A 24,765-nucleotide genomic window follows, 5' to 3' on the forward strand; every position below is an offset into this window, starting at 1 on the left:
TTAATGTCATTAAGTGTTACAGCAGCATTTCACGCAATGCTTATCAACACTGTCCCAAAGCTTTTCAGGGTTTCCTTAAAAAATATTTTAAAAGTTCACCAAGTGGCGAGAGTTCGTTGGACTGTGCACATCGGGGTGAACGTGATTCAGCGTGTTGCATTTAAAGGATACACAATGATTATTATCAAACAGATCGGTTTGAATTAATTTGGTTTTTATTCCTCTGTGATACATAATGAATAACAGCCAACGCTGGAGCATCCTTTTAATCATCAGTATCTAAATACAGTAAGAATACGTCAGTTTTGCGTTTGAAAAAAATAAAATGGACGTACAGTAAATATGTCACTGTGGGATTATCGTCCTGGACACATTCAGCATTCAATATAAAAATGGTAATGCAAACACTGATCAGACATCCAACAAGCTGTTTAAGAATCAACCACTTTTCCCAATCAACCCCAATAAAGGTCATCTACCAACACTGCTGTGTCACTTTGGTTCCCCTACATATAAGTGTAACCTCTCAGTAACCTCTCTGACCAACCTGCACAGTGCTTAGTATTAATCATCCAAATCAGTGTAACCAGAATTATTTAGGGGAATCTAAGGGTGAACAGTAGCAACAACATCTTTTAAGTTTTAAATAAGTGAAAAAATGTTGAGTTGGGAATAATTTCCTAAGCAAAGCTATGATTTCCAGCCACGATCTACTTTGACCGAGTGCTAGATTTCAGCTATCAACTGAACTTTTTGATAAAAATCTCCCTAAAAACAAAAACGCATTCACATCACCGTCAACTCAAAAGGTGCAAATAAACTATCCACAAAGTGATCGATCCTTGTGTTTGGAGCACTGGTGTGTGTGTGTCACTCCTTTATTTTCAGGTTCTCCAGGTGACTCGACTGCATCTCACCAACATTAACACTGCTGGGTTTTCTCTCTCTAGAAGATGTGGAGCAGCCAAGCAACCTCGCCTTCTTCTCTTCTCCAAAGTGCCCAATATTTACTGTGTGCTTTTCACTTCTTGTGATATCCTTTCCTATTAAGTCGGCAGCAGTTGGCTGAAGAAAAAAAAAAGAAACCTGCAAACCAGAAAAGAAAGAGGACGAATAATAATTAAATAAATGACTGTGACGTGTTTATTGTTTTGCAGAGAGAAATGTGAATGAACATAGTTTCTGTAATTAAGTAAAAGCTAAAATTTTATCCAGGTAAAGTGGAGAAACTAAACATAAAAAAAGGAATGTTTGCAAATCCTGTCAGCTGCATTAGTAGTATAATTATAAACAAAGGATAAAGAGACATTTATTTAATACTTTTACTAAAAATTAGACGTTTTAAAAACTTAAAACCATTAATATGTCACTGACGTTAAAGCAGAACTAAGCAACTTTTTGACCTTAATAAATCCTCCTCATAGTCCCTCTGAGGGTAATACAAGTGTTTATGGGGTGATGGGGGGGTCTTCTGTCTCTGGCCAGAAAACAGCACTTGCAACTTTAAAAAGTCAGCTCCAAACGGGCGAGTTGGATTTTGCCCACATTGGCAGGTGACATCACCTAACACGCCTCCTAGAATGTGAGCTCCTCCCTCTCCAACTATTTAACAACTAAAATGACACTGTTTATTATAGAATATATATTATACTTTATTGCCATATATGTCAATGCAAACTGCACTACTGAACGTCCAAACTGCACTATATTTTCTGCTGACGATCATGTTGGGAGTTACTGCTTAGAGCCACGGACCCATTGTTTACACACATCAGCTGTTAGCACTCCGTGCTAATGCTACACTAGCCTATGCAGCGAGACCCGGTGTAATGTAAGGAGGAAACAATGGGGATGTTTACGAATTCGTGGATCACAGTGCTAACAACGGACTCGGTTGTGGAAATGGAAATGGACGGCTTCCAACTTTTACGCAGTGATGGACGACGGAGAGCGGTAAGGAGAGAGACTGGCTGTGTTGTGTGTAGAAAGGAGGAGCTGCTGCTGTGCTCCTGCAGCAATGCGCACACACTTTTCCGACTCAGAATCACTGCACGTTGTTTGATTGCAAAACACGCTACTATTCGGCCTTGCTTTTAACTCACAAAACCGAAGGCCGAATGTTGCTTTTTTTGCAATGGTAAATGGACTTGATTTATATAGCGCTTTATCCCCACACTGAAGCAGTCTCAAAGCGCTTTACATATCAGCTCATTCACCCAATCACTCTCACATTCACACACCAATGGGACAGGACTGCCATGCAAGGCGCTAGTCGACCACTGGGAGCAACTTAGGGTTCAGTGTCTTGCCCAAGGACACTTCGACACATAGTCAGGTACTGGGATCGAACCACCTACCTCTCGATCAGAAGACGACCCACTACCACCTGAGCCACGGTCGCAAAATTCGGCCGAATATATTCGGTGGCCGAATATTCGGTGCATCTCGAGAGACAACTGGCTGATCACTTCCCTTATCACAAACAGTGCCGTTTTTACAGTATAAATGATCAACTTACAGAGTTACTAAAGGATGACTTCACTCAGAATGTAGGCTTATTCAAGATTAACCGCTTTAATTTTGCCTCAGTACCTTTAGGAAGCCTCCTGCTGCCCGTCTCCCTGAAGCGGGAGAGAGGAGCCTCTGCCTCGGGGGTGTGACAGCTTGTTTTTACTGTACTTCACTTCAGTATAACCATGTGCTCATTTTTTATCATAAAAAAATCATAAGAAAAATCTCTTGATCCCAATGTTTTGCCAATTCTTACAGAAATAATTATTTTAACATCTATCCCCTCAGCAAAAACCTTGGGCTTCTCCATTATCCCATCAATGAACATGTGAATATCAGACATTAATAGAAAATAAATCAAACTGGTGTCCTTAAATCTGATCTGAGTATAAAGCATTGACTGATCCAAGGAGACAAAGCCAATCATTCACTTTCAGTAGTAATTTGTTCTATTAGGCTCAAACAAAGCAACCCCTTCAAAGCTTGCATTGTGAAATTGTGGAAAGTCATGCGGACTGGCGTGTGTGTATGTGTGTGTGTGTGTGTTACCCTGTGTACTATTGACTTGTAGGAAACGGTCCATGTGTGTTGATGGACTGTTGCAACTTCTCCTCTTTAGCGCGTCGGCTGTGACAGAGCTGTAAAAAAAAAAAAAGAAAAAAGAAAAACAGAGTGCATAATGTCCATTATTATTCTACATATCTACAATTTCATTCTTTTGTCCAAAGCAACACAAGCAAGAATTTAAACTGGACAAAAAAATGTTAATTAGTGCAACAAGTGCTTCAAGTTTGATTGGCCTCGATCAGGGGTGTCAAACTCATTTTAGTTCAGGGGCCAAATATGCATCAGTTTATCTTAAAGGGCCTAGTTTTTAACCTTGTTACAATGTTCATTCCCCTAAAGTATTAATGAGCTTCCTTCCTGCATCTCTGAGGAATCCTCGCTAATCTTGCTCTCTGAGCTGCTGCTCTGCACTCTTCTGAAAAATGAGCAGTCAGACCACCCCCTCCAGGAAGTGCCTGCTGCCAGCCGCACCTCCACAGTGAACATACACGCCCACTCACTCAGAGTTAAAGGCATGAGAGCTACATACACAAAATGTGTTCTTTGCATTTAATCACTCCCTGAGGAGCAGTGGGCAGCAATGGTGTAGCACCAAGGGAGCAGTTCCATTTTTAGTAACCGTTATATCGCCTTGTATCGCCTTTTACTTGATCTTGCGTGACTGTGACACAGTCACAGCAGCAGCTGAATGATTCCGCTGCTGCTGTGATAAACATACATCCTGAAACGCCGAGACAGACTCATAATCACAATCGCTGATTAAATAGCCAAATGTTTAACTGTAATGTGCAGTTTTATTGGCTGAAAACAATAACAGTGTGTGGACAGCAAAATGAAAATCACTTTGGAGATCACCGATCATGAAGTCAGCATCTACAGACACGCCTACTCATGAATATACATAAGTAGGCTCCAAAACAGCCTGTTTTTAGAGTCGCCCAGAAAGTCTCTTTTCAGAAGCTAAAACTCTGGAAAACAGGTGAGTTTGGGAAAATGAACCTAAAATACTATGTTGTTGGGGTTTTTAGAACAAATGGAGATGGGTGAAAAATATCATGATATAGGACCATTAAATGGGCCACAGATTTTAGGCAGGAAAATTTGTAATTTATTCATCATTTATAAAACATGTGTGGCACTGATAATATTAAAGCAGATATCAGTCCCTTCAGGATCTTCACTTTTAATTAATTTGATTTTATGGCCAATTTTTATGTAATTTGGGGAAATTTTGTGGAGAAATTTGAAGAAATTTGCAGGATTTGGGAAAAATTAAGAGTTCTTTTAACAACTTGAGATTAAATTCACTGCCATCATGTGATATACAGTAAGCGTGGGGGGAAATATACAGTAAGCCCTGCTAATATTGTGGAGTTTCATTGAATTTGTGTATTATTTTGGTGATATCTACAACTCAATCAGTTTTTCCTTCTTTCTGCTGCGTGCCAAAGTGGATGCTCTAAAGTCTAAAGGGTCTAATTTGACCCCCGGGCCTTGAGTTTGAGCCTAGAAGTACCTTCATTTTTGTTTTTACACTAATGCTGCGTTCACACCAGATGTATCACGAAATGTTCGTGCGACCAGATTACATACAAAGTCAATGGATAGACGCGTCCCAGAGGTGAAATCTTTCCTGTGCGGTGGTGCGGTCCAATCCGTGCGTCTAGAGCGTTGACTAGGAAGGATTTGGCGTGGAGGAGAATCAGCGAGGAGGTGGTAGTAGCAGGTAAAAGTTCTCTCTGTAGCACTGAGCTAGGATAGCATTAGCCGCTAATCACACCGGCTTTTTTCAATGGTGGTTTATGTTTATGAAAGCAGAAAAAGGAGCGCTGGTGGGCGGTGCTTCACTTCAAACGTGCATATGAAGTGATTTTTTGATCCTGCAAAACCTGTGGAACATTTTGTGCGGCAGATGCGTCCGGTGAAATAAGACGCATTCGGTGTGATCGCAGCATTACACTCTTGGACTCCAACAGTCAATACAAATCTCACCGTTCTTTTCTCCATGAAGTTGGTCAGGAATTCGTCGATGTCTACTCGTCCCTCCAGGAAGTTCTCTGCCGTCTCCTCTGACTCCTCTTCAGCTTGGTGCGCTGCCACCTTTAACCTCGCCTGAAGAGTGCTTAAACTGCAGCTCTGATGGTACAAATATATGTCCCAATCACATGGGATGCAAATCAAAATCAGTTACCATTACATCCTCTTTTAGTACTTTTTTATGAAACATGAAAACAAAATTGAGTGACAGTCCTTTTTTTTAACCAACACAATGATTCTGTTGATGAAAATAAAAAAGTCTGTTTACCTCACTGAGGTCATGCTGTCTCTGCATCTTTGTCTCAAAAGCTGATTTCATCTGAGTCAGCTGTTCATACTGTTGATACCACAGACAAAGCACACACATGAGTACATACAGAGAATACTGGGAAAGTGTTTGTTGTGCAGATTAATATGAGTGACATGAATGCACTGACTTTATCGAGCATCTCTTGTCTTTTCCCTTCCAGCTGAGGCTCCATATGGAGGTTTTTCTCTGTAGGACGAGTAAAAGAGGCACAGTGGTATTTGACAAACTCAAATACAGTAATTTGCAGAGGAATAAAGGAGAAACTTACTGGCCAGATCTACTATATTAGTGACAAACTCTTCTTTATCGCTGGTGACCTGTTTGAGCTGTGGTAAAGTCACAAATAACTGCAGTAACATGTCCTCGTTTTCGGACAATTCCGAGAGCTGAGTCCGACTACGGTGAGGTCAGGCCAAAGGTGAACCCAAAAAAGGAAAACAGAAGAAAAAGTGTTAAGACAGAGTCAAGTTTTTTTTTTTTTTTTTTATCAAACAAACAGATATTCAATCCCACCCTCAGTTAAGAATTGAATACATTACTTCATATCACTGAGCTCAGCAAAAAACTCAGGGATGTCAGGCATCTTGTACATGTGTCCATTGAGTCCTGCCTAAAAGAAATAAAGGAGGAAATATACATCAATTATCCAAGGTGTCTTGTTTAAATTTTCACTTTGTATCAAGTAGGGGTGGGCGATATGGAAAAAAAAAAAAAAAAAAAAAAATCATATCTCGATTTTTTTCTTTGTAAAATCACGATTTTTTTCATTCAGATAATTTAGACTATTTTAAAGTTATTTACCAATAAAACAAACCAATTCACCTACTTATAACCATCACCCTAAATGGAAAAAAGGGATAAATGGTCATTTAAGTCGGGGTAATTTTCAAACATTTTTTTCAAAATGTATGTAAGCAATTTATCAAACTGGTTCCAAGTACAATTAACATCAAACAAAAAGGCTGACCCGTTCTTTTAATCACAGTCTTTTTAACTTTGTTTGACAAAAGTGGCGTAATAACACTTGATACATAAAAAGGCAGCAAATCATTCTAGTGAATTCCATTTGTTTTTGAGGCAACACACTCACATTAATAAAATCCTACTTGAAGCAGTCTTATGAACCCCTTATTTCCCACAGTTTGGACAATCATATACTTTACATATCCTTTACAATCTTATCCTTTATTTTGGTCCATTAGGCCTGGGTGATATGGATCAATATTCATATCTCAGTTCATAAAATTTGCTTTAAATACTATACATTTTAATGTAGGTTCTAGTTACTTCATTTTAGTTCAAATCTTTTTACTATCACCAACAAAACTGCTACTAACAATAATAATAATAATAATAATAATAATAATAAACAATTTTATAAACAATCTTCCTGTTGGATTTAGTTTGTAGGTGCAAATTGCATTTTTGCTAGTCACGCTTCAATGCTTTACCTACCAAATGCCATTCAGCCCTGGGTTCCTACAGCTTTAGTCATATTAAATTCAAGACTTCTTAAGACTTTTTATTGTCATTTGTAATTCAATTTAAAACCAACTTCACAATAAACATAATTGGGGGGGGCTGGGAGCCACAACAATTACATTGGGTTAGGGTAATTTTCTAGTGTCTAGGGCAGACGTGCAACTGGAGGACCCCAAAGTAAACAAACAAAAATACACAAAATGACAGTAAAAATCCCAAAAAAAGACTAAAAATAATCAAAATCACTCCAAAAACAAAAGATGACTTGAAAACAACAACAAAAATACAAAAAATTAAAATCATAAAGTATAATCTTTGTTGGACAGGCAATTACTATTACATTTACATTTTCCCATATTGTTTATATATTTTTTTAAAAACTAATGTTAACATTTATTTTAAAATGTGAGACAATAATAAAATCATACTTATTATGTGTTAAAATTTAGGACTTTTGAAACATTGATTTAAGACATTTTAACAACAATTAAGGCCTTATTTAAGACTTTTTAAGAATCTTGAAAAACACCTTCACACTGCCCTTCAGTGCTTGGGCCCTAATAAGAATGGAGTGAGACTATATGTTAATATGGTCATTGAATGAGTGATCCTCCATGGCACACGTCTGTGGTCTGTATACCTGTGAGTCTACCATGGGCACAGGTAGTGGCAGGTCTGTGATCAATCCATATGGAACAGGAGCTCTAGGTGTACAATGACCACCATCAGCCCCGGGGTGAGTCACGGGTGCTGGAGCCTGGCCCGGACCAGGAGGCGGAGTCTGGCCAGGACCACCGTGAGGAGGACCGTAGTGAAAAGCCTGAGTGGGATAAGGAGCCATGCCTGATGACTTGTACATGCCGCTGGGAAACAAACAAGACAACAGATGGAAGCTTTTTTAGAAGTACGTATTAACTGTCCCTTTAAATAATCTGGAAAAATCAAAAAGTGTCAGTGATTGTAAGAAGAAGAAAACCCTCACTATGGAAATCCAGGTGCGCCAGCAGACATCAAGGCAGGGGGACTTTTCCAGAACTCGTCCAGCAGACTCTGAATGACCTTGCCCAGATCTGAGTGCATCCCAAACTACCACAAACACAAAAAGCAAAGACCAAAAAGATCCAGGGAAGTCAATGCATATCTGAGGTTTGGGCTTGTGACAGGACTCCCAAAGAATAGAAAGAAAAAAATTGGTAAATGTTTAAAAATGTCTTTAACTGTATTGCAAATGGACATTTTCAAATATTGAATTTTACCATTATCTATTTAGTTTGTAATATCCAAAACATGAAGGGGTATATAAAATATGTTGAGACAAGTGTTACATAGAAGAGTGGAAGCAAAGGTCTGACAAAAGGCCATGTAAAGTCAGTGTTATTTATGTCAGTCCTTAGTGGTCACAATTTAATGGCTGACTGATCCAAGTTATACAATCTATTAAATCCGATACCATGGGATAGTTTTTCGTATCCGATAATAACTGACACTGAATAAGGTTTAAAATGAATATTGACCACTACTCACATTAGTGATGAGAGGGCTGGTGATCATGGTGCCATTATTGCTGTCGACTAAATGATGACCAACTGGGGGGTAAACACTAACCGCTGGTTTCTCCTGTGGAAACTGGGGAGGCAGCAAACTGGAAGAGAAACAGGTGGAAAAAGCAAGAACTTTACCTGTAAATATACCAAAGGCAAAGTTATACTGAATGTACAGAATGTTAGATTTTTGATTCCCTAGTTTTTTCAGCTGATTTTACTTTTATTAACACTTACAGAATCTTGAAAAACACTGGTCTAAATCATTCAGATTTGGTTCTGACAAATCAGAACTCCCTAAACACATGTTTAGACTTTGATAAATAAAGCTCAGGTGTGTGACACAGCACATTGCAGTGGGGTACTCACATGTTAACACTAATGGTTGAGTTATTGACTGTGAATGGTATCCTGTACTCCACATCTTTCTGGATCTCAGCGAGGCTAAAGAGAATCAGGCACACAGGAGATCAGCACAAAAATGTTGTGTTTTTACATTAGTATTCGCTATAGTAATAGACATTTAAAGAAACAGTATCAGCTTGAAACCAATACAATACCAATACTCTTTACTAATGTCATTAAATTGAGAAGACTTTAATTGGCAAAAAAAAAGTGTTTTAATGAGTTTTTAAAATACATATACCTTAAGTATTATTTTCAACTATTCATAATCTGACATTTGACCTTTAACACACAACCAAAAAAATGTCTTAGCCTTAAAAGTTTTTTCTCCCCTTTATGTAACTTTTAGAGAACAAATAAAATGTTTATTAGTCATGTGATTACTTGTCTTATGGGCCCACATTAAATCTGATCAATCATCACCTGAATATTCAACCCAAGACTTTCACAGACGTTTTAGAATAATACTGTACTTAAACTAGAAATGATAAAACAACAAAAATAATATTAAGAAAAAATGCACACAAACAGTTTAAACATACAAGAGACTGAAGATGCACAATCTCACTTCCCAATAAAATACTTTTTAATACTTTTTACATTTCGGTGTTGTATTTAGGTGGCCTAAATATCTTTAAATAAAATATATATTTCACTTTATTCTGATTCATCTAGTCTGTTTGTCTATATGTAATTTATTGAATATGACATTTATAGACTTTAATGTTTAAAAATATATTTTTAAACATTATTTTTAGTTTGTTTTGTCAGCCATAATATTGCCATCCACTGCCTATCTTCTATTTTCCCTGAGGTCAGTATTCAGCACATCGCAACCTAGATTCTGAGAGCAGAGAGAAGCCCGAAAAAATTAATGTTTTTATCTTTACATCACTTCACAGTACCAAAAGCATTTGCACATTTGACTCAGTCACATGAACTTTCAGCAAAAGGCAGGATTACACAAGAGTGTAAAGTCACATTCTTAATTTGCTAACGTGGCATGGGATTTCATTAGGTCAGAACATCAGTTTTCTTAAGCGAGAAAAAGCAAAAAGGTTTTTTTTTTTTTTAAAATGATTCAATATTGGCCTGGGAGGCAGTTACTACTTCAGACATTATGTCTAAATCTGACTCCAGTTAGTGTGCTAATGTGCTAACTAACCAGCCCGTGCTTTTTTATTTTCTATTTAATCTTTACAGTTGCAGATCGGTTGACACTGACCACTCTGTGTGTTTCATAAAAACAATGTTAGACCAGCACAACTGTAAATGTATTGTTTACCATTTTTAAAAAGCTTCTTCTGGTGTCTTTTTGCTAAAATCCTCACAGAGTAGCCATACATCTACAGGTGCTGGTCATATAATTAGAATATCATGAAAAAGTTTACTTATTTCAGTAATTCCACTCAAAAAGTGAAACTTGTATAATGTATACCTTCATTTGACACAGACTGACACATTTGAAGTGTTTATTTCTTTTAATGTTGATGATCAAAACTGACAACTAATAAAAACCCCCAAATTGAGTATCTCAGAAAATTAGAATATTGTGGAGAGGTTCAATATTATCATGAGTTTTTGGGCTGGTGCTAGGGATCAGATGGATTTGTCAATAACTTGTGACGGGTTTCCCAAACTCCGAGTGCCACACAAACAGGCTAACGCTGAAGTGTACCTGGGGTGAGCGGCTTTGAGCGACTCGATCTGTCGCTGTCTTTGCTGTTGTAGGCTGTTAATGGGAGGGTGAGGTCCAGAACCTTTAGACAGAGGGAAGAGCCAGTTCATTATCTCCTGGAGAAACTGCAGACGCGCCAGATATTAATCCCAGCTGTGGAGGAGGAAGAGACGGGCGAGTGTGAGCATGAGCTGTTACAAAGCGTGGAGAATAGCGGTGTTAGCTTCCTGTTAGCCTGCTCGCCGAAAGCACCGATTTACTGTCCACACAAGTTAGAGTTTTTTATAGTCACGTCAAAAAGTCCAGAAGCATATCCGGCCGTGTTGAATAAAACACGACTTCCACTATCGTCTCTAAGAGTCAGCGTGTTATCTGAGTGCTGTCATTGGTATTAATGAAGGCAGATGAGTGCCAGGAAAACAAAAACACCGAGCTAATAACAGCTTGAGCAACACATTTACGTAATGACGTCACGCCGCAAGTTTACGTCCATCGTCACTTCCTCCTTACACACTTTTCACAATAAACCTTTTATTTTATTTTAACCTAGTATGCAAAAGTGTCGCAATTAAAAAGTAAACATAAAATACTGTAATCTATTATAATTGAAGCTTTAATCTCCAACAAATTATAGCTGAACCTGAAAAATCTGTTGTAAACTCAGTAATTTGAAGTTTCATTTTTTTTTTTTTTTTAAATCTGCATATATGAAAGCAATAAAATTAGTCATAATTATTTTTGGTCGATATCCAATATACCAATATTTTAGACCTCATTTGCCCGATAAACAATACAGATAATTCTTTCCTGACACCTAATTGCAGGGATCATCTAGTTTCTGTTGTGGAATTAATATACAGAATTATTTTATATAAAACTCTTTATCATGATGGCCAGCAGGCAAATGAAAAATGATGTAACATCAGTAATCAATCCTTGTGAAAAATACTTCAAATGTCTTAAGAGGTTTTCAAAAAATTCTTCAAATAAAAATACTGTACTATTTTCTTTTATCTTTCATTGTCAAAAAATCCCTTGATAAACTATGCAAAACAATGCATTTTAATTAAAAATAAATCCTGAATGAAATAAATAAAGAAATAATACAAATGAAGAAGAAGCCTATTCATTTCAATTCTGGCTCTACAGTAAACCATGCAAAACTGCATAATAGTTCATTTTCTTTTTAAAAAGTGCAACTGAAAATGTATTTTGTGCCTTAACAATTGACTTTAAAACAATATAAAAGATATATTATAAATAAAACTATGGCTTTCATTCTCTCTCTGTTTCTCTCTTTCCTCTTTGTGCCCTTCTTACCTTGGATTTCACACGTTCTTTCTTTCTAACTTCTTTTATTTTGTCTTGGGGAAGCCACAATGCTGCCACACTTCTGGTTTAAAACACAGTGGTGTGTCCTGAATTTTAAATTATAGATAGCGCCCTCTGCTGTTAAAAAAATACTGCGATTCAATCTCAGAATATCGACGTGAACTGTGACATCTTTGAATCAATTTTTAACTGCCTCGCGATTAATCTTTACATCCCTACAAGGTATAATTTAAAGTTAGTTATAAACAAAGAGAAATGATACTATCTGTACTTACTAGTATGAAGCCAAATATTGAGCCGGGCCTTTGGTGCATTTCCACCATAGGAACGTTCCCCCAAACTAAGAACGTTTCCCTTCTGTGTTTGTTATCATGGAAACAAGGAAGAAAATTACATTTTAGGTCAATTTACCAGGGCCAAGCCAAGGATCCATCCTGGCCTGGTAGACATGAGACTTTGAGTGATTATATTTATGTAAATATTGGCATTAAACATGCCCGATGGATCTTTCTATGCACTCCTGGCTGTTAAACAGAGAAGGACACAAGAGGGCAGTATATTACAAATAAAGCATCTTTCACCTCAATCACACATTTAGAACAAGATTGTAGTAGAAAGTTACAGATTGAAAATAAACCTTTTAATTGATTTGACATTTTCTGAGCTGGAAGCAACATTTGCATTTAATAAGGAAACAAAACTGCTTGTGGTAAATCATTCACCAGCAAAAGTCAAAATTTCATGACATTAGTCATTATGAATTTGAGGAGATGGAATTGACACTAAATTACATTAAGATCTACCACTCTGATCATACTCCCTACCTCATAGTTCCTAAAAAGAACCAAGAACGATCCTCAACGACAGAGAACAAATGAACTGAATCATTTCACTCATGGTTTTACTGTTGATTTGATGAACAAACACAGCTACAGCTACATTAAAGTGATGGAACCACAAACTTTTATGTTCAAGGCACAAATGGAACTAAAATTGCTCAAGTCTTATATTTCAATGTCAAGAATGTCTTGTGTCAAAGCCTTTACACGACATTGGACTTTTTAATCATGCAGCTGTTTTGAATAAATAACATGAATGAATGAACAAATAAATAATAGTGGCATATAAAAACATATTCTAAATATTATAGTGCTCAGATGTGATAAGTGTAAATATTCTTTAGTTTTAACAATGAAAAAAATACTGAATGATAACATACAAGTTAAAGACTTACAATATCAATAACAAAAAGACATAGTCATCAACATCCCACGCCAGATTGGTTGTCATTATGACTCACAACCTTTTCCTAAATCTAAGAACTTAGATTCATACAAAAGAAAATATTATCACATCAGAATATAAAATTACTAACTCTATCTTAAGCGGTTTCTGAGAAAAGCTGTCCTCTTTAACTCGGACGCACGGAGGGAGTTCAAACCTATATCCCCCATCACACATTGAGGAGGGGGATAATTAGCTGATTACCAAAGAGCAGTGGAGATCATGAGAAACATGACAGATATGATGGTGAGGGACTGAAAAAGTACTTTTTAGTCACCTGTGGACTTTGCCCATGTCCAAGTAGGTGTTAGAAGGTTATTGGTTTAACACACTATAAAATTGTTTAAAAGTATTAGCTTGCTGCATTATTAAATAAAGTACAAAACCTCCCTACCACTCTGATCATACTCCTTTCCTCAAAGTTCCTAAAAAGAACCAAGAACAATCCTCAATGACAGAGAACATATGAACTGAATCATTTCTCTCTGCCTGCTTCACGCTCAGAAAGGAGTATCATAACTCATCATTGTGGATGGTGAGACCAGACACTTTAGAAACACATTTCTCAAGTCATGAACTACAGAAATGATCCCTGAAAGTATAGTCTTAACTTTCTCATGTTGACAGAAGGAACCTCATGCTCTCACTAGAACATCTCACTCATGTTTTTACTTTTAATCATCAAACAAACACAGTCACAGCTACAAATTATCAACGTGAGAGAATCACAAACATTTGTGTTCAAATCACAGTTGCTTTAAAGAAAAAACACTGATTTTATAATTCATTGCCCAAGTCCCAGGATTCCTTGGGTCAAAACTGTTACGTCGTCAGATTGTTTTTGGATGAACAGTTGACTTTTTGTATCAAAAAATTGAATTATTGCAAGTATAAAGACTAATTCAAACCAGAATATTTCCTTTTCATTTTTTAAATAAATTTGCATTATTTATTATTTCACATCAGCTTTGATGCACTGGGATGTTTTAACATTACCCGTAGAAACCAATACACAGAAAATCAGTTCTGCTGGAACATCTAACCACCGACTTATGAGGATTAAGTCACTGAATAAGTTAAACAAAGATAGATTTGTCACTAAAACATTTAAAAAATTTATGTTACCTTCCAGTAATTTTCATCACATATAAATCTACCACTCTGATCATACTCCTTTCCTCAAAGTTCTTAAAAGAACAAAGAACAATCCTCAATGACAGAAAACGTATGAACTGAATCATTTCGCTCTGCCTGCTTCACGCTCAGAAAGGAGTATCATAACTCATCATCGTGGGTAGTGAGACCAGACACTTTAGAAACACATTTCTCAAGTCATGAACTATAGAAATGATCCCTGAAAGTATAGTCTTAACTTTCTCATGTTGACAGAAGGAACCTCATGCTCTCACTAGAACATCTCACTCATGTTTTTACTTTTAATCATCAAACAAACACAGTCACAGCTACAAATTATCAACGTGAGAGAATCACAAATATTTGTGTTCAAATCACAGTTGCTTTAAAGAACAAACATATATTTTATAATTCATTGTCTGGGTCCCAGAATGCCTTGCGCCCAAAACTGTTGCATCGTCACATTGTTTTTGAATGAATAGTTGTTTTTTTTTTAGATTAGATATCAAATCAAAATATTGCAATTATAATGATTAATCCAAACTAGAATATTTCCTGTTCTTTCTTAAATAAATTGGCAATACTTATTATTTCACATCAGCCATCGATGCACTTACGTGTTGTTCTGACATTCACCATAGAGACCAAACCAGTTCTGCTGGGACGTCTTATCACAAACTTATGACAGTTTTGTCACTGTATGAAACTAACAATGATAAATCAATCAATCCAAAAATATTTCAACAAATAAGTAACTAAACATACTATTGCAGAATGCCTCGCGCCAAAATCTGCTACATCATCAGATTGTTTTTGGCAAAATGGTTAAGTCTTTTTAAAAGATTTGATTTAAAAAAAAAAATCGAATTATTGCAAGTATAAAGACTAATTCAAACCAGAATATTTCCTTTTCATTTTTTAAATAAATTTGCATTATTTATTATTTCACATCAGCTTTGATGCACTGGGATGTTTTAACATTACCCGTAGAAACCAAAACACAGAAAATCAGTTGTGCTGGAACATCTAACCACTGACTTATGAGGGTTATGTTATTAAATAAGTTAAACAAAGACAGATTTGTCACTAAAACATTTAAAAAATTTATGTTACCTTCCAGTAATTTTCATCACATATAAATCTACCACTCTGATCATACTCCTTTCCTCAAAGTTCCTAAAAAGAACCAAGAACGATCCTCAATGACAGAGAACATATGAACTGAATCATTTCTCTCTGCCTGCTTCACGCTCAGAAAGGAATATCATAACTCATCATCGTGGGTAGTGAGACCAGACACTTTAGAAACACATTTCTCAAGTCAAAAACTATAGAAATGATCCCTGAAAGTATAGTCTTAACTTTCTCATGTTGACAGAAGGAACCTCATGCTCTCACTAGAACATCTCACTCATGGTTTTACTTTTAATCATCAAACAAACACAGTCACAGCTACAAATTATCAACGTGAGAGAATCACAAATATTTGTGTTCAAATCACAGTTGCTTTAAAGAACAAACATATATTTTATAATTCATTGTCTGGGTCCCAGAATGCCTTTCGCCCCAAAACTGTTGCATCGTCACATTGTTTTTGACTGAATAGTTGTTTTTTTTTTAGATTAGATATCAAATCAAAATATTGCAATCATAATGATTAATCCAAACAAGAACATTTCCTGTTCTTTTTTAAATAAATTGGCATTCCTTATTGTTTCACATCAGCCATCGATGCACTTACGTGTTGTTCTCACATTCACCATAGAAACCAAATCAGTTCTGCATGGATGTCTAACCACCTACTTATGAGAGTTTTGTCATTGAATGAGTTAAACAAAGAAGAAAAAATCAAAAAATCTGTCACTAAATTAACTGGTGTGAAAATAATAGGATATACTTTACTGGGAAGATTTAAATACACTTTTTAATGTTTACAAAACGCGATTCAAAACAATGACACAAGAGGGCAGTGTTTCTTTCTTAATACAGGGAAAATAACCATTTTACTCAATTTATACAACGGATTACCACAATGTTATCAATTAAAAACTAAATGGACCTAATATATTTTCATGTATATTACTATATTACCTCAATATACAGCCAAAACATTTTTGAAATCAAATTATGCACATTTTCATGTGCAGAAATCAGTTTATTTTTACATGAAGGTCCAATATTGTATCTAAAGTATTTTAGCAAACCTGGATAAATAAAACCAACGCTATATATTTACTCTGTAAATACATTTATAAAAATGCTTTCTCTGCTAGCTGCTTAAATAACAGTTACTCATTAGTTTATCACAACATTTTCTACTAGAATAAAACTAAAGTCCATTCCAACTCACCAATAAAGCAAGTTGTGGGAAAAAGTCCTGCTGAGGTTTAATCTGTATTTTCCTCAGTCATGAGCCTATTGCACATGATCATACACATCGAGTTTCTATTTTTCTACACATATCACTGAACTTTAATTACAGCTTTGTTCATTAATGTGATTAGACAATGTTTAGTGTTGATTTTGACAAAAAAACACTTAACTTTGACTTCACAAATGTTAACTTGTTGTTTTTGACAAGACACTTAACTTTTGTCCAGATTCGTTCTAACACTTTAAATAGTCCATAGAAGAAATAACCACCCAAAGTTCAGCAATATAATGATACATGAACATCAGTCAATAAAAAGTATAAAATCAGAATTTATAAAGGAGTCACTGTACTAATTTAGAATCAAACGACCTACATTACCATCACTTATACAACCACTACCACTCTGATCATACTCCTTTCCTCAAGGTCCCTAAAAGGAACTAAGAACAATCCTCAACGACAGAGAACATATGAATTTAATCATGTCTCTCTGCCCACTTCACGCTCAGAAAGGAGTATCATAACTCATCATCGTGGATGGTGAGACCAGACACTTTAGAAACACATTTCTCAAGTCAAAAACTATAGAAATGATCCCTGAAAGTATAGTCTTAACTTCCTGATATTGGCAGCAGGGGTGTCATTCTCAGACCAGACCATCTCACTCACGTTTTCATTTTGTTTCGTCAAATAACCACACATTCACACCTACATATGATTAACCTAACAGAATCACTAACATTTTTGCATTTAAATCACATAAACTATGAAGAAAATACTTAGACTTGGATATTATTGCTCCACTCCCAGATTGCCTCGCGCCAAAATCTGTTACGTCATCAGATTGTTTTTGGCTAAATGGTTAAGTCTTTTTAAAAGATGTGATTTAAAAAAAAAATTGAATTATTGCAAGTATAAAGACTAATTCAAACCAGAATATTTCCTTTTCATTCTTTCAATAAATTCGCATTATTTATTATTTCACATCAGCTTTGATGCACTGGGATGTTTTAACATTACCCGTAGAAACCAAAACGCAGAAACTCAGTTCTGCTGGAACATCTAACCACTGACTTATGAGGGTTACGTCACTGAATAAGTTAAACAAAGACAGATTTGTCACTAAAACTGTTAAAAAATATATGTTATTGTATAACTTACAGTGATTTTCATCACATATAAATCTACCACTCTGATCATACTCCTTTCCTCAAAGTTCTTAAAAGAACCAAGAACAATCCTCAATGACAGAGAACATATGAACTGAATCATTTCTCTCTGCCTGTTTCACGCTCAGAAAGGAGTATCATGACTCATCATCGTGGGTAGTGAGACCAGACACTTTAGAAACACATTTCTCAAGTCATGAACTATAGAAATGATCCCTGAAAGTATAGTCTTAACTTTCTCATGTTGACAGAAGGAACCTCATGCTCTCACTAGAACATCTCACTCATGTTTTTACTTTTAATCATCAAACAAACACAGTCACAGCTACAAATTATCAACGTGAGAGAATCACAAATATTTGTGTTCAAATCACAGTTGCTTTAAAGAACAAACATATATTTTATAATTTATTGTCTGGGTCCCAGAATGCCTTGCGCCCCAAAACTGTTGCATCGTCACATTGTTTTTGAATGAATAATTGTTTTTTTTTAGATTAGATATCAAATCAAAATATTGCAATTATAATGATTAATCCAAACAAGAATATTTCCTGTTCTTTTTTAAATAAATTGGCATTCCTTATTATTTCACATCAGCCATCGATGCACTTACGTGTTGTTCTGACATTCACCATAGAAACCAAATCAGTTCTGCTGGGACGTCTAACCACAAACTTATGAGTGTTTTGTCATTGAATGAGTTAAACAAAGAAGAAAAAATCAAAAAATCTGTCACTAAATTAACTGGTGTGAAAATAATAGGCTATACTTTACTGGGAAGATTTAAATACACTTTTTAATGTTTACAAAATGCGATTCAAAACAATGACACAAGAGGGCAGTGTTTCTTTCTTAATACAGGGAAAATAACCATTTTACTCAATTTATACAACGAATTACCACAATGTTATCAATTAAAAACTAAATGGACCTAATATATTTTCATGTATATTACTATATTACCTCAATATACAGCCAAAACATTTTTGAAATCAAATTATGCACATTTTCATGTGCAGAAATCAGTTTATTTTTACATGAAGGTCCAATATTGTATCTAAAGTATTTTAGCAAACCTGGATAAATAAAACCAACGCTATATATTTACTCTGTAATTACATTTATAAAAATGCTTTCTCTGCTAGCTGCTTAAATAACAGTTACTCATTAGTTTATCACAACATTTTCTACTAGAATAAAACTAAAGTCCATTCCAACTCACCAATAAAGCAGTTGTGGGAAAAAGTCCTGCTGAGGTTTAATCTGTATTTTCCTCAGTCATGAGCCTATTGCACATGATCATACGCATCGATTTTCTATTTTTCTACACATATCACTGAACTTTAAATACAGCTTTGTTAAATAATGTGATTAGACAATGTTTAGTGTTGATTTTGACAAAAAACACTTAACTTTGACTTCACAAATGTTAACTTGTTGTTTTTGACGAGACACTTAACTTTTGTCCAGATTCTGTCTAAAACTTTAAATAGTCCATAGAAGAATAAACCACCTAAAGTTCAGCAATATTATGATACATGAACAACAGTCAGTTAAAATTACAAAATCAAAATTAGTGAAGGAGTCACTGTACTAATTTGGAATCAAATGACCAACATTACCATTACATATACAACCACTACCACTCTGATCATACTCCTTTCCTCAAGATCCCTAAAAGGAACCAAGAACGATCCTCAACGACAGAGAACATATGAACTTAATCATGTCTCTCTGCCCACTTCACGCTCAGAAAGGAGTATCATAACTCATCATCGTGGATGGTGAGACCAGACACTTTAGAAACACATTTCTCAAGTCACAAACCATAGAAATGATCCCTGAAAGTATAGTCTTAACTTCCTGATGTTGGCAGCAGGGGTGTCATTCTCAGACCAGACCATCTCACTCACGTTTTCATTTTGTTTCGTCAAATAACCACACATTCACACCTACGTATGATTAACCTAACAGAATCACTAACATTTTTGCATTTAAATCACATAAACTATGAAGAAAATACTTAGACTTGGATATTATTGCTCCACTCCCAGAATGCCTCGCGCCAAAATCTGTTACGTCATCAGATTGTTTTTGGCTAAATGGTTAAGTCTTTTTAAAAGATGTGATTTAAAAAAAAATTTGAATTATTGCAAGTATAAAGACTAATTCAAACCAGAATATTTCCTTTTCATTTTTTAAATAAATTTGCATTATTTATTATTTCACATCAGCTTTGATGCACTGGGATGTTTTAACATTACCCGTAGAAACCAAAACACAGAAAATCAGTTCTGCTGGAACATCTAACCACCGACTTATGAGGGTTATGTCACTGAATGAGTTAAACAAAGATAGATTTGTCACTAAAACAGTTAAAAAATATATGTTATTGTATAACTTACAGTGATTTTCATCACATATAAACCTACCACTCTGATCATATTCCTTTCCTCAAAGCTCTTAAAAGAACCAAGAACGATCCTCAATGACAGAGAACGTATGAACTGAATCATTTCTCTCTGCCTGCTTCATGCTCAGAAAGGAGTATCATGACTCATCATCGTGGGTAGTGAGACCAGACACTTTAGAAACACATTTCTCAAGTCATTAACTATAGAAATGATCCCTGAAAGTATAGTCTTAACTTTCTCATGTTGACAGAAGGAACCTCATGCTCTCACTAGAACATCTCACTCATGTTTTTACTTTTAATCATCAAACAAATACAGTCACAGCTACAAATTATCAACGTGAACGAATCACAAATATTTGTGTTCAAATCACAGTTGCTTTAAAGAACAAACATATATTTTATAATTCATTGTCTGGGTCCCAGAATGCCTTGCGCCCCAAAACTGTTGCATCGTCACATTGTTTTTGAATGAATAGTTTTTTTTTTTAGATTAGATATCAAATCAAAATATTGCAATTATAATGATTAATCCAAACAAGAATATTTCCTGTTCTTTCTTAAATAAATTGGCATTCCTTATTATTTCACATCAGCCATCGATGCACTTACGTGTTGTTCTGACATTCACCATAGAAACCAAATCATTTCTGCATGGATGTCTAATCACAAACTTATGAGTGTTTTGTCATTGAATGAGTTAAACAAAGAAGAAAAAAATCAAAAAATCTGTCACTAAATAAACTGGTGTGAAAATAATAGGATATACTTTACTGGGAAGATTTAAATACACTTTTTAATGTTTACAAAACGCGATTCAAAACAATGACACAAGAGGGCAGTGTTTCTTTCTTAATACAGGGAAAATAACCATTTTACTCAATTTATACAATGGATTACCACAATGTTATCAATTAAAAACTAAATGGACCTAATATATTTTCATGTATATTACTATATTACCTCAATATACAGCCAAAACATTTTTGAAATCAAATTATGCACATTTTCATGTGCAGAAATCAGTTTATTTTTACATGAAGGTCCAATATTGTATCTAAAGTATTTTAGCAAACCTGGATAAATAAAACCAACGCTATATATTTACTCTGTAATTACATTTATAAAAATGCTTTCTCTGCTAGCTGCTTAAATAACAGTTACTCATTAGTTTATCACAACATTTTTTACTAGAATAAAACTAAAGTCCATTCCAACTCACCAATAAAGCAAGTTGTGGGAAAAAGTCCTGCTGAGGTTTAATCTGTATTTTCCTCAGTCATCAGCCTATTGCACATGCTCATACGCATCGATTTTATATTTTTCTACACATATCACTGAACTTTAATTACAGCTTTGTTCATTAATGTGATTAGACAATGTTTAGTGTTGATTTTGACAAAAAAACACTTAACTTTCACTTCACAAATGTTAACTTGTTGTTTTTGACGAGACACTTAACTTTTGTCCAGATTCTGTCAAAAACTTTAAATAGTCCATAGAAGAATAAACCACCTAAAGTTCAGCAATATTATGATACATGAACAACAGTCAGTTAAAATTACAAAATCAGAATTAGTGAAGGAGTCACTGTACTAATTTGGAATCAAATGACCAACGTTACCATTACATATACAACCACTACCACTCTGATCATACTCCTTTCCTCAAGATCCCTAAAAGGAACCAAGAACGATCCTCAACGACAGAGAACATATGAACTTAATCATGTCTCTCTGCCCACTTCACGCTCTGAAAGGAGTATCATAACTCATCATCGTGGATGGTGAGACCAGACACTTTAGAAACACATTTCTCAAGTCAAAAACTATAGAAATGATCCCTGAAAGTATAGTCTTAACTTGCTGATGTTGGCAGCAGGGGTGTCATTCTCAGACCAGACCATCTCACTCACGTTTTCATTTTGTTTCGTCAAATAACCACATATTCACACCTACGTATGATTAACCTAACAGAATCACTAACATTTTTGCATTTAAATCACATAAACTATGAAGAAAATACTTAGACTTGGATATTATTGCTCCACTCCCAGAATGCCTCGCGCCAAAATCTGTTACGTCATCAGATTGTTTTTGGCTAAATGGTTAAGACTTTTTAAAAGATGTGATTTAAAAAAATAAATTGAATTATTGCAAGTATAAAGACTAATTCAAACCAGAATATTTCCTTTTCATTTTTTAAATAAATTTGCATTATTTATTATTTCACATCAGCTTTGATGCACTGGGATGTTTTAACATTACCCGTAGAAACCAAAACACAGAAAATCAGTTCTGCTGGAACATCTAACCACTGACTTATGAGGATTATGTCATTGAATAAGTTAAACAAAGATAGATTTGTCACTAAAACAGTTAAAAAATATATGTTACTGTATAACTTACAGAGATTCTCATCACATATAAATCTACCACTCTGATCATACTCCTTTCCTCAAAGTTCTTAAAAGAACCAAGAACGATTCTCAATGACAGAGAACATATGAACTGAATCATTTCTCTCTGCCTGCTTCACGCTCAGAAAGGAGTATCATGAGTCATCATCATGGGTAGTGAGACCAGACACTTTAGAAACACATTTCTCAAGTCATGAACTATAGAAATGATCCCTGAAAGTACAGTCTTAACTTTCTCATGTTGACAGAAGGAACCTCATGCTCTCACTAGAACATCTCACTCATGTTTTTACTTTTAATCATCAAACAAACACAGTCACAGCTACAAATTATCAACGTGAACGAATCACAAATATTTGTGTTCAAATCACAGTTGCTTTAAAGAACAAACATATATTTTATAATTCATTGTCTGGGTCCCAGAATGCCTTGCGCCCCAAAACTGTTGCATCGTCACATTGTTTTTGAATGAATAGTTGTTTTTTTTTTTTAGATTAGATATCAAATAAAAATATTGCAATTATAATGATTAATCCAAACAAGAATATTTCCTGTTCTTTTTTAAATAAATTGGCATTCCTTATTATTTCACATCAGCCATCGATGCACTTACGTGTTGTTCTGACATTCACCATAGAAACCAAATCAGTTCTGCTGGGACGTCTAACCACAAACTTATGAGTGTTTTGTCATTGAATGAGTTAAACAAAGAAGAAAAAATCAAAAAATCTGTCACTAAATTAACTGGTGTGAAAATAATAGGCTATACTTTACTGGGAAGATTTAAATACACTTTTTAATGTTTACAAAATGCGATTCAAAACAATGACACAAGAGGGCAGTGTTTCTTTCTTAATACAGGGAAAATAACCATTTTACTCAATTTATACAACGAATTACCACAATGTTATCAATTAAAAACTAAATGGACCTAATATATTTTCATGTATATTACTATATTACCTCAATATACAGCCAAAACATTTTTGAAATCAAATTATGCACATTTTCATGTGCAGAAATCAGTTTATTTTTACATGAAGGTCCAATATTGTATCTAAAGTATTTTAGCAAACCTGGATAAATAAAACCAACGCTATATATTTACTCTGTAATTACATTTATAAAAATGCTTTCTCTGCTAGCTGCTTAAATAACAGTTACTCATTAGTTTATCACAACATTTTCTACTAGAATAAAACTAAAGTCCATTCCAACTCACCAATAAAGCAGTTGTGGGAAAAAGTCCTGCTGAGGTTTAATCTGTATTTTCCTCAGTCATGAGCCTATTGCACATGATCATACGCATCGATTTTCTATTTTTCTACACATATCACTGAACTTTAAATACAGCTTTGTTAAATAATGTGATTAGACAATGTTTAGTGTTGATTTTGACAAAAAACACTTAACTTTGACTTCACAAATGTTAACTTGTTGTTTTTGACGAGACACTTAACTTTTGTCCAGATTCTGTCTAAAACTTTAAATAGTCCATAGAAGAATAAACCACCTAAAGTTCAGCAATATTATGATACATGAACAACAGTCAGTTAAAATTACAAAATCAAAATTAGTGAAGGAGTCACTGTACTAATTTGGAATCAAATGACCAACATTACCATTACATATACAACCACTACCACTCTGATCATACTCCTTTCCTCAAGATCCCTAAAAGGAACCAAGAACGATCCTCAACGACAGAGAACATATGAACTTAATCATGTCTCTCTGCCCACTTCACGCTCAGAAAGGAGTATCATAACTCATCATCGTGGATGGTGAGACCAGACACTTTAGAAACACATTTCTCAAGTCACAAACCATAGAAATGATCCCTGAAAGTATAGTCTTAACTTCCTGATGTTGGCAGCAGGGGTGTCATTCTCAGACCAGACCATCTCACTCACGTTTTCATTTTGTTTCGTCAAATAACCACACATTCACACCTACGTATGATTAACCTAACAGAATCACTAACATTTTTGCATTTAAATCACATAAACTATGAAGAAAATACTTAGACTTGGATATTATTGCTCCACTCCCAGAATGCCTCGCGCCAAAATCTGTTACGTCATCAGATTGTTTTTGGCTAAATGGTTA

General features: G+C 35.0%; 1 protein-coding gene and 10 non-coding genes across 11 annotated transcripts; all 11 read right to left on the bottom strand.

Moving 5' to 3' along the window:
• Positions 1-197: 197 nt before the first annotated feature.
• vps37a (VPS37A subunit of ESCRT-I) lies at positions 198-11,005 on the bottom strand. Its single transcript, XM_028458139.1, has 12 exons — positions 10,532-11,005; positions 8,818-8,892; positions 8,432-8,549; positions 7,890-7,993; positions 7,548-7,770; positions 5,965-6,035; positions 5,694-5,821; positions 5,553-5,611; positions 5,384-5,452; positions 5,071-5,214; positions 3,061-3,149; positions 198-1,086 (listed from the first exon to the last, which is right to left on the bottom strand). The coding sequence occupies exons 1-11, from the start codon at positions 10,639-10,641 to the stop codon at positions 3,069-3,071; spliced, it is 1,182 nt and encodes a 393-aa protein (XP_028313940.1). The 5' UTR covers positions 10,642-11,005; the 3' UTR covers positions 198-1,086; positions 3,061-3,068.
• A 2,534-nt stretch (positions 11,006-13,539) lies between these two features.
• LOC114472524 (small nucleolar RNA U3) lies at positions 13,540-13,755 on the bottom strand. The gene has a single exon (XR_003675135.1). It is a non-coding gene; the product is annotated as a small nucleolar RNA U3 (small nucleolar RNA).
• A 547-nt stretch (positions 13,756-14,302) lies between these two features.
• Positions 14,303-14,517, bottom strand: LOC114472609 (small nucleolar RNA U3). Its single transcript, XR_003675154.1, has one exon. It is a non-coding gene; the product is annotated as a small nucleolar RNA U3 (small nucleolar RNA).
• A 907-nt stretch (positions 14,518-15,424) lies between these two features.
• Positions 15,425-15,640, bottom strand: LOC114472476 (small nucleolar RNA U3). Its single transcript, XR_003675117.1, has one exon. It is a non-coding gene; the product is annotated as a small nucleolar RNA U3 (small nucleolar RNA).
• A 1,412-nt stretch (positions 15,641-17,052) lies between these two features.
• On the bottom strand, positions 17,053-17,268 carry LOC114472569 (small nucleolar RNA U3). The gene has a single exon (XR_003675147.1). It is a non-coding gene; the product is annotated as a small nucleolar RNA U3 (small nucleolar RNA).
• Positions 17,269-17,841: 573 nt separating this feature from the next.
• On the bottom strand, positions 17,842-18,056 carry LOC114472548 (small nucleolar RNA U3). The gene has a single exon (XR_003675144.1). It is a non-coding gene; the product is annotated as a small nucleolar RNA U3 (small nucleolar RNA).
• A 1,409-nt stretch (positions 18,057-19,465) lies between these two features.
• Positions 19,466-19,681, bottom strand: LOC114472597 (small nucleolar RNA U3). The gene has a single exon (XR_003675151.1). It is a non-coding gene; the product is annotated as a small nucleolar RNA U3 (small nucleolar RNA).
• A 573-nt stretch (positions 19,682-20,254) lies between these two features.
• Positions 20,255-20,469, bottom strand: LOC114472625 (small nucleolar RNA U3). The gene has a single exon (XR_003675160.1). It is a non-coding gene; the product is annotated as a small nucleolar RNA U3 (small nucleolar RNA).
• A 1,411-nt stretch (positions 20,470-21,880) lies between these two features.
• Positions 21,881-22,096, bottom strand: LOC114472536 (small nucleolar RNA U3). Its single transcript, XR_003675139.1, has one exon. It is a non-coding gene; the product is annotated as a small nucleolar RNA U3 (small nucleolar RNA).
• Positions 22,097-22,670: 574 nt separating this feature from the next.
• On the bottom strand, positions 22,671-22,885 carry LOC114472614 (small nucleolar RNA U3). The gene has a single exon (XR_003675156.1). It is a non-coding gene; the product is annotated as a small nucleolar RNA U3 (small nucleolar RNA).
• A 1,412-nt stretch (positions 22,886-24,297) lies between these two features.
• On the bottom strand, positions 24,298-24,513 carry LOC114472603 (small nucleolar RNA U3). The gene has a single exon (XR_003675152.1). It is a non-coding gene; the product is annotated as a small nucleolar RNA U3 (small nucleolar RNA).
• Positions 24,514-24,765: the final 252 nt, after the last annotated feature.

This window comes from Gouania willdenowi, chromosome 1, assembly GCF_900634775.1.
Source record: "Gouania willdenowi chromosome 1, fGouWil2.1, whole genome shotgun sequence".
Classification (NCBI taxonomy): domain Eukaryota; kingdom Metazoa; phylum Chordata; class Actinopteri; order Blenniiformes; family Gobiesocidae; genus Gouania; species Gouania willdenowi.